Source organism: Meles meles, chromosome 9 (assembly GCF_922984935.1).
Source record: "Meles meles chromosome 9, mMelMel3.1 paternal haplotype, whole genome shotgun sequence".
In the NCBI taxonomy this organism is placed as follows: domain Eukaryota; kingdom Metazoa; phylum Chordata; class Mammalia; order Carnivora; family Mustelidae; genus Meles; species Meles meles.
Window position 1 is genome coordinate 66,829,583 of NC_060074.1, and position 10,394 is coordinate 66,839,976.

A 10,394-nucleotide genomic window follows, 5' to 3' on the forward strand; every position below is an offset into this window, starting at 1 on the left:
GCCGGAAGTGACGACAGACCGGCGAGCGTGCTGCCACGGGCCCTTGGGCTGGGAAACAGGGACTGCGCCTGCGCGGGAAGTCGTGGCCCAGCGTGCCTGTTGGGTTACCCTCACTGACAGGCACAGGAACTAGGTCGGAGGGCAGAGTCCGCGGGAGTGGCGCGGAGGCAAGGCTGCTGCTGACTCCTGGTCTGGGTCAGTGAGGAGCCCTGGGGACCCGGTCCGGCCCGGTGCTCCCATCCAGCGCGCTCCTCACAGAGGATGACCCCCAGCAAGGTGCCTGCGCCTACGTTCAGTGCGGACCCTGCAGGTGTGTGGGAGAGCGAGGCCTGGGCTTGGTGAGACCTCCGCGGGTGGAAGGTGGAGGGCAGAGGCCTCCCTTCCAGAGATACCCAGAGAGTCATGGACAGAAAATCTGTTTTAAATACTTAGGTTTCTAAGCAATGAGCCAGGTTAGATGAAGCTTATATATTTTTTTAAAAAGAGAAATGTTAAAACTTGGATATCGTCCCAGAACATTCATGTTAGGACCATTAAGACATTTTAATTTGCTCTGTCAATACAGTATAGTAAAATTGAATGTATCTGTGGGACTAGTCAGACCACGAAGGACGCAAAAAACTGTTGAGAGTGGATGCAGGCTAGGTTTCAGAAGATCCTTTTCTGACACATCGAAGTGCAAATGATTTCATTAGAAGCTAGTCGGCTAGGACACCTACACATTAGGCATCAAACTAGAGTCGCTCAAAATGAAAGGAGGTAAGATTTTTAATCACCAAAGTTCTAACACGTAGTTGTACTGTTTTTCTTTAGGTTTTCTATCACATGTTCCACGGTCATAATGCTGGTAAGTATGAAAGGATTAATAAAATACTTGTTGACAGAAATTAGCTTTTGCACATATAGTATTGATGGTTTGTTTGTTTTTTGAAAGCATGGTTGTAAAAATGTCAAGAGCTGGGAAGGGTCAGAGATTTTTATCCCACTTGCAGGCTAACAACTTAGCCTGCCACAGTTCCGTGGAAGACACAGACTCCTAGACAGAGATGGATTACCTACATACAGCATTAACAGTAGACCGACTATGAGCAGTTTTGCTCCACGTCCCACAGGGTGATGCAAAGAGTTCTAGAAGTCACCTGCAAGTGGAGTGTGTTGCCTTACAGGACAGGAACCCTGATCTTAGGGAACCATATTTATTATACTGAACAATAAACATGCCTTTCAAGACTTTTCACTATACATACATTTTTGAGACAATAGGTGAGAACGTAGAGAAGTGAGTGTCTTGCTTATAAGGCATGTAGAGCCAGTGGAGACCCATGAAGAATTACCTCCTAACACAAATTCTCTGGAGTTTTAACTAAATAGGTTACAGAAAGTATTGATCATAAAATTCAATGTCAGCAATTTGCCAATTTAACATGATAGTCCGGTATCATTCAACTTTCAACACCTGGTTCACCTAACCCATGGATGTTTACAGCTAAGTCTATCTAGAGTTAGTTATCTCTCTGACTCCACCCCTGTGCTTTATTTTGTTGTGAAATTAAGGTAGCATTTGCATTTTGATCTGAGACAGTTTATTCTGGGGAAAAATTATTACAAAATCAGTGTAGAAAAAATGCACTGCAATTGAAGCACCCGTGATCTTGTCACTGTAAACATAGACATCTTTTGAAAACCAAAATGCAATTATACTGTACACACAATTTAGTGACTTAATTTGTACTAAACATCTTAGCTTTTTTTTTTTTTTTCCCAATTTGGGGATTTTGTTCTGTTTTTAACATCTTAGCTTTTATAGGCTACATAAACATTCATTATCTGGTTATCATATACATTATCTTATTTAACCAGTCCCCAATCCTTGGATGTCTGTGTAGTTTCAAATTTTCAGTATTGCAAAAAACACTTAGGCTATTGTTAATGCAGGAAACATTGCAGAGATACCAAATATATACTGCTCATGCTTTTGGAAAGAATAGTTAATAACTGCTTTTGGAATTTTAACAAATTGGATTAAAATAGATTCACATTCTTACAGTTAATTTTTGTGCACATCCTTGAGTTTTGAAGACTTTTAAAAAAAATATAGCACTAATCTTTGAAAGTTTATGGACAATAGGATGTAGTACTTGTGTATTATTTAACAAGAAAAAGAAGAAAATGGAATCTAGAAATCTCAGCATCATCAGCCTAACACTTGTGATTTTATCCCATGGATAAAAGTGTAGATTCATATAACATTCCCTGTTTTATAATTAAGACCTTTGTTAAGCAAGATTTTGTTTCTCCTATTGCCAACATGTGCCTCTCTGATAGGAGAGAAAACAACACAATTAGAAAACATAAATTTAAAAAAAATCTTAATACTTTTATTAATTTTAGGAGTTAAGACGTCTCCGTTTCTTTGCTCCAAACCAGACGACTTTGTTCCCTGCATATAGAGTAGGAGTACTGTTGGTTAGAAACTGGCTGGTGTTTAAAAACTGAAGATTGTCATGACTGTTTAACTTAAACCCTATTCTGAAGTAAAAATAATTGTCTTGGAAATACTAAGTTGGGTAAGTATTTTTTAATAAAGGTTTATGTTGAGTGGTGACAAAAAAAAAACTAATAGAAAGTGATCTAAAATTAAGAAAAGTACACTTTTAGACAGAAATTAATAGTCCATTGCAGAACTATGTTAACTTCAGGCTTATGATATATCTTATTATTTTGAGGTTAATAGTTCAGGAATTTGGATAACTTGTGGCTCATTAATCTAGGCTTGAGACAGTTTTCAACCAATGAATTACATTTGAAAAATTTTTAAAAATTATGTATAAAGTTCAGAATGCTTGAAAAGCGTGTTTAATTTAAAGTGTGCCTAGAGTGTAGTGCTAATGTGTTTGTCAACTATGCCTTATTCCTGTATGCTACACTGTTTCTATGGCAGTGAATTCTGCACTTAAATCTGTAGGAGCCAGCCATAGACACCTGGATTAGATATTTAGAGATACAAGGATCCAGAGTATCAGAGTATTACATACTGTCTAAAACACAACAAGAGATACCCGTCTGGGTTAGTTATTCTCCAGATATTCTAAATTGAGAGACATAGAATACTTACTCTTATATGAGCCTGTAAACTCTATTCTCAGTTCTACCTACTGGATATCTAATCACCTACTGGATAAGCCAGAGAATATATGTGTTTAAACACTTTTTTTTTTTTTAAAGATTTTATTTATTTATTTGACAGAGAGAGAGAGATCACAAGTAGGCAGAGAGGCAGGCAGAGAGAGAGAGAGAGAGAGAGGGAAGCAGGCTCCCCGCAGAGCAGAGAGCCCTTTGCGGGACTCGATCCGAGGACCCTGAGATCATGACCTGAGCCGAAGGCAGCGGCTTAACCCACTGAGCCACCCAGGCGCCCGAGAATATATGTGTTTAAATGCCATGTTTCCCTTTTTAATTGCTCTCTTCTTTTTCTTATTGGTGAGATTCTTCACTTTTCTTTTTAGGATTTCTTGTTAAAACTTCAGAATGGTTATAAGTAGGTCACAGATGTGGTATTATGCTTAGTGTGTACTTCGGGACTGATGAATGTTTTCATGTATTAAACATCTTTTTGTCAAAATGACCACCTAATATTTATTTTTAAACTGATTAATAAGTGGGGCACCTGGCTCCATCATTTGGAGAGCCATGTGACTCTTGATCTTGGGGTTGTAAGTTTGAGCCCCATGTTGGATGTAGAGATTACAAAAAAATAAATAAACTTAAAAAATAAACTAATTAATAAGCTTTAAATATTCTATTTCTTAGGCACTAGAGTACAGTACTTTAAGCATGAACTTTGGAGTCACGTGGACCGGAGTCCAAATTTCAGCTCTTCCACTTAACTAAAACTTAATCAACTTAACAAATATTTAATCTTCAGTTTATATATCTTTAAGATGAGGATAATAATTTCTACTTAATAGGGTTGTGAAGTTAAGTAGATGATGAGATCGTAAAGTTCTTAGCCTAGTGTATTGTGATATCTTTAAAAGTATTAGTTACTCTTTACAAAAAGATTTTTTGTTGTTTATACACAGTATTTGTAGCTTCTCATGGGTACTCTTTATAACTGTCTTTTTTTTTTTTTAAGATTTATTTATTTATTTATTTGCCAGACAAAGATCACAAGTAGGCAGAGAGATAGGCAGAGAGAGAGGCAGAGAGAGAAGAGGGAACAGGCTCCCTGCCGAGCAGAGAGCCCGATGTGGGGCTCGATCCCAGGACCCTGGGATCATGACCTGAGCCGAAGGCCGAGGCTTTAACCCACTGAGCCACCCAGGTGGCCCTATAACTATCTTTTTTTACATAATTTTTATCCATACCATCTGTTGACCAGTTTAGTTTTTCCTTTTCTCAAGATTTATAATTAATGACCTTCATTATCATTTAATGAAAACTAAGAATTTAATTGTCATATCATAAGTAATGTGATTTTTCACACAATCCCAGATTATTTGGTACTCCAGAGCTAAACTGTCTAAGGAGAATATAAATAAATGTGAAAATTGTTAACAAAAGCTACTTCTAGTTTAGAAGAATGGAATTGACTCCCAGCTTTAATTTGTTTAGGATTTCAAGTACAACATCAGGCAACCATTTAGTTATAACACTGGCATTATTGATTTCAAGCTAAATGCCTTTTTTAGGAAAATTATTCAAATTTTGCAAGATGTCATGGTGTTAAAATTTGGTCAGAATTTAGATTAGTATACAGAGGATTTATATTATGCATGAGTTGTTATTTAATATGGATTATTGTAAATATTTTAAACTAATAAATTTATGATTGATAATTTAAAGATAATAAGAGTGATTAGCCTACTTTTCTCTGTCTTTTTTATAATTTTTCTAAATTAGGCTTTAAGAGAATAATTATTTCATTACTCCTCTCATTGGCTTACTCTGTAGTTTAATTCTGAGTGTCAAAGAATCATACCCACCAGAACACAATAATATTGTGAATATCCTCTTAGATATTTTGTTTCCATTTACTTAAAGTACTCAAATATGAACTTTGCTTCTTAAGAAAAAAATGCTTAAGTGGTAGCCTTAAATGCTTAATCATTTGACTTTTTTTGTATTAACCCTTTATTTAGCAGATTAACACTCAGTAATGTTTGTTAAATAAGTGTAATAGCTAGACATGTAAAACAGTATGTTTAGGAAACAATATTTCTTGTTTTTCAGGGTAACCCACATTTGCTTTTGGAACCATGAAAATTTTGCTCGTTTTTGACTTTGACAATACAATCATAGATGATAATAGTGACACCTGGATTGTACAGTGTGCTCCAGAGAAAAAGCTTCCTATTGAACTACAAGATTCTTATGAAAAAGGATTTTGGACAGAATTTATGGGCAGAGTCTTTAAGTATTTGGGAGATGAAGGTGTAAGAGAAGATGAAATGAAAAGAGCAGTGACATCAATGCCTTTCACTCTAGGGATGGTGGAGCTTTTGAACTTTATAAGAAAGAACAAGGATAAATTTGACTGCATCATTATTTCAGATTCAAATTCAGTCTTCATAGATTGGGTTTTAGAAGCTACCAGTTTTCATGATGTGTTTGATAAAGTGTTTACAAATCCAGCAGCTTTTGATAGCAATGGTCATCTCACTGTGGAAAGTTACCATGCTCATTCTTGCAACAGGTGCCCCAAAAATCTTTGCAAAAATGTAGTTTTGGTAGAATTTGTAGATCAACAGTTACAACAGGGAGTGAATTATACACGAATTGTTTATATAGGTGATGGTGGAAATGATGTCTGTCCAGTAACTTTTTTAAAGAAGAATGATTTTGCTATGCCACGGAAAGGATATACTTTACAGAAAACTCTTTCTAGAATGTCTCAAAATCTTGAACCTATGGAATCATCTGTTATAGTTTGGTCTTCAGGTGTCGAAATAATTTCTCATTTACAATTTCTAATAAAGGAGTAATATGCCAACAGCTGCAATGTGTATTGGTTAAGGTTACTACAGCAGCATAACACTAAAACCCCAAATACGAGTGGCTTTAAAAAAAGAAAGGTTTTTTCCCCTCACTTAACAGGGTTTCAGAGGTAAGTATCACAAGGCTGCTGTGGTGCTCTAGCAACCTCAGCACTTGGCTTCTCTCTCACATTACAAGATTGCTGTTTAAAATCTTTCCCTCACATCAACACTAACCAGCAAGGCAGAGGCAGTGAGTGAGAAGGTTGCACCCTCACTTAATTTTCTCGGCCAAGACTTAGTCATGGTCCCTCCACCTGACTGCGAGGAAGGATGAAAATACAGCTTTTATTCCAGATGACCATATGCCTGGGAAAAATTGGGGGAAGAAAGGAGTACAGGATTAAGGTAGGTGCAGTTAGTGTCTGCCAAAGGTGGTTGATAGGTAGATAATATTTTAAAATTTATTCCTGGGGGCGCCTGGGTGGCTCAGTGGGTTAAAGCCTCTGCCTTCGGCTCAGGTCATGATCCCAGGGTCATGGGATCGAGCCCCACATAGGGATCTCTGCTCCGCGGGGAGCCTGCTTCCTCCTCTCTCTCTGCCTGCCTCTCTGCCTAGTTGTGATTTCTCTCTGTCAAATAAATAAAATATTTTAAAAAAAAATTTATTCCCGGATAGAGTGGTCATATATTTTACTTTCTTAGATGCTTACTTCAAAAGCATGTCTCGTAGTTATAGATCTTAAGAATAAGCCTGTTACTTTAGTCACGTAACAATAAAAGTTTCCCAAATGTATATTTGGGAAATATACTCCCAAGTCAATATTTTATTTATTTGAGAGCAAGCATGAACAGGGGGAGGGTCAGAGAAAGAATCCACAAGCAGATTCTGTTGAGTGTGGAGCCTGACACAGGTGATCCCAGGACCTTGAGATCGTGCTCTGAGCCAAAACCAAGAGTCGGCTGCTCAACCAACTGAGCCAGCCAGGTGCCCCCCAAATCAGTTTTTAAAGATACAGATGCAATATCTATTGCACAAGTTTATACAAATTTCAGATTTTCTTTTTTTTAAAATGAAATTAATGTTCTTCAGATGTTTTAAATTTATATCAGCATCACAGGCTATAATTCTAGTGTGCTGGTTTAGTCAGTATATTATTTCTATTTAGGAACAAAGTCTTTTATTTTCTTAAGTACGCTTCATGGAGCCCAACATGGGACTTGAACTCACAACCCTGATATTAAGACCTGAGCTGAGATCAAGAATCAAATTCTTAACCGATGGAGCCACACACATGCTGCATTTTTTATTGTGGTTTTTCTTTCTTTTTATTCTTTAATTAAGTTTAGTTGATATCGTGTTACATTAGTTTCAGGTGTACAACATGGTGTTTGGACAAGTTTATATTTTACATGTTTATGCATCATGCTATGTTCATCTCAGGTGTGACTCCCCCATCTGTCACCGTGAAAGGCTGACTTCAATACCGGTGACTATATTCCCTATACTGTATCTCTCACCCTGTGACTCACTCATTCCATGACGGGAAACTATATCTCCTAATCCTCTTCCTCACTTTTCCCTTCCCTCCACTCCCACATGTTCTGGCAACCATGGGTTTATTCTCTATATTTATGGGTCTGTTTCTGCTTGTTTTATTTTTTCAAACTGCACATGTAAGTGAAATTGTATGATATATCTCTTTCCCTGACTTATTTCACTTAGCATAATGTCCTCTAGGCCCATCCATGTTGTTGCAAATGGCAAACTCCCATCCTTTTTTGTGGCTGAGTAATATTCCTGTGTGTATATTTGTGTGTGTGTGTGTATACACATCACATCTTTACTCAACTATGATAGACACAGATTTCTTCCATGTCTGGGCTATTATACATAATGCTGCAATAAACATAGGGTTGCATATATCTTTTTAAAAAAGATTTTATATATTTATTTGACAGAGATCACAAGTAAGCAGAGAGGCATCAGAGAGAGGAAGGGAAGCAGGCTCCCCGCTGAGCAGAGAGTCAGATGCGCCCCAGGGTTGCATATATCCTTTTGAATTCGTGTTTTTGTTTTCTTTCAGTAAATACCCCTAGTGGAATTACTGGATCATATAGTATTTACACTTTTAAAAGATTTTTTTTAAAAGATACTATTTATTTGGCAGAGAGAGACACAGAAAGAGAGGGAATACAAGCAAGGGGAGCAGGAGAGGGAGAAGTAGGCCTCCCGCCGAGCAGGGAACCTGATGTGGGCCTTGATCCTAGGACCCTGGGATCATGACCTGAGCCAAAGGCAGCTGCTTAATGACTGAGCCACCCGGGTGCCCCATTTTTTAAGAAAATAAACCTCCAGGGCGCCTGAGTGGCTCAGTGGGTTAAAGCCTCTGCCTTTGGCTCAGGTCATGATCCCGGGGTCCTGGGATCGAGCCCCACATCAGGCTCTCTGCTCCACGGAGTGCCTGCCTCTCTGCCTACTTGTGATTTCTGTCTGTCAAATAAATAAATAAAAATCTTAAAAAAAAAAAAAGAAAGAAACCTCCATACTGTTTTCCATGGTGGCTGCATCAATTTACATTCCCACTGGCAGTCCCTAAAGTTTCCTTTTCCCCCACATCCTTGTCAACACTTACCATTTCTTGTCTTTGTGTTACTAGCCATTCTGACAGGTGTAAGGTATTATCTCACTGTAGTTTCGATTTGCATTTCCCTGATGATGAGTGATGTTCAGCAGCTTTTCATGTGTCTCTTAGCCATCTATATGTCTTCTGTGGAGAAATGTCTCTCTGCCCATATTTTTTGCCCATTTTTAAAGTGTGTGTGTGTGTTTTTTTTTTTTTAAGATTTTATTTATTTATTTGATAGACAGAGATCACAAATAGACAAAGACAGGCAGATAGGGAGAAGGAAGCAGGCTCCCTGCTGAGCAGAGAGCCGGATGTGGGGCTTGATCCCAGGACCCTGGGATCCTGAGCCAAAGGCAGAGGCTTTAACCCACTAAGCCACCCAGGCGCCCCTTGCCCATTTTTAAAATTGGATCATTCTTTGGTGTTGAATTGTGTAAGTTCTTTATACTTGTTGGATATTAACCCCTTATTGGAGATATCATTTACAAATATCTTCTCCCATTCAGTAGTTTGCTTTTTTGTTTTGTTGATGTTTCCTTTTGCTGTGCAAAAGCTTTTTATTTTGGTGTAGAAGTAGTAGTTTGTTTTTGTTTCCTTTGCCTGGAGGTGATGTATCTGGAAAAATGTTGCTGAGGCCAATGTCAAAGAGACTACTGCCTATGTTTTCTTCTAGGAGTTTCATGGTTTCAAGTCTCACATTTAGATCTTTAATCACTTTGAATTTATGCTTGTGCCTGGTGTAAGAAAGAGTCTGGTTTTATTCTTTTGCATGTAGTTGTCCAGTTTTCCCAGCACCATTATTATTATTATTACTTTCAAATATGAGGCATTTCTTTCTTTTTTTAAATCATTTGTTTTGTTTTGTTTCTTAAGAGAAAGAGAGAGTAGGGAGGGGCAGAGGGATAGAGAGAATGCCAAGCAGTCTTCATACCTGGTGCAGAGTCTAATGCGGGGCTGGATCTTACAATCCTGGATCATGACTTGAGCCAAAATCAAGAGTCAGACACTTAACTGACTGAGCCACCCAGGCACCCCTTCCTGCACCATTTATGAAAGAGACTGTCTTTTCCTCATTGTTTATTTTTGCCTCTTTTATTGTAGATAAATTGGGCACATAATTTAGGTTTATTTCTGGACTCTATTCTGTTACACTGATCTGTGCGTCTATTTTTGTATCAGTACCATACTGTTTTGATTATTACAGCTTTGTAATATATACTGAAATCTGGGATTGTGATACTTCAGCTTTGTTCTTCTTTCTCAAGATTAGCAATGCATATTTGAGCGATACAATATATAATAGTAGGACTATTCAATATTTAAGAGACTGTTTCACATGAGGGTATTAGCAAAACACCAACTACTTTGAAAGTTTCATACTTCTATGCTAACTTCTAGACTCTCATGTTTTTGGTATAAATTTCCATTATGTAATAATAGAATTTTATTTTCATTATGAGAAGCTCCAAAAGTAGATTTTCAACTTAATTTAATGGGAAAAATTTGTACCATCTGTTTTTTCTAGGCTAAAAATGTAATTCTTCATTTGAATCTTTGTTTTGCTGTAAATTAATAGACTAGATTATGTTGAAACACATTTACTTTTAGGTAACTGAGTAAGGAAATGAGATTACCTAGGATATTTAGACCTCCCAGGTGCTTGGCAGAAGCAAATCTAGATTCCCTCAAGAGGAAATTAATATCCAAGTGTGGTGGACAGACTCTAAGGTGGCCCCCCATGATCCCTCTATCCTGGTATTTGTGTGTGTGTGTGTGTGTGTGTGTGTGT

The 10,394-nt window shown here is 37.6% G+C and overlaps 1 protein-coding gene across 2 annotated transcripts; it reads left to right on the forward strand.

Annotated features, from left to right (window-relative positions):
- Positions 1-87: 87 nt before the first annotated feature.
- Positions 88-5,994, forward strand: PHOSPHO2 (phosphatase, orphan 2). 2 transcript variants are annotated; one of them, XM_046018765.1, is made up of 4 exons: positions 88-310; positions 814-847; positions 2,392-2,567; positions 5,233-5,994. In XM_046018765.1, exon 4 carries the CDS (start codon positions 5,259-5,261, stop codon positions 5,982-5,984), a length of 726 nt encoding a protein of 241 aa, XP_045874721.1. In that variant the 5' UTR covers positions 88-310; positions 814-847; positions 2,392-2,567; positions 5,233-5,258; the 3' UTR covers positions 5,985-5,994. The 2 variants fall into 2 exon arrangements, with proteins under 2 accessions (XP_045874721.1, XP_045874722.1); XM_046018766.1 differs by lacking the exon at positions 2,392-2,567.
- Positions 5,995-10,394: the final 4,400 nt, after the last annotated feature.

Coding starts and splice junctions, on each gene's coding strand:
- PHOSPHO2 (XM_046018765.1), top strand. CDS start 5,259: ATGAAAATTTTGCTCGTTTTTGACTTTGACAATACAATCATAGATGAT.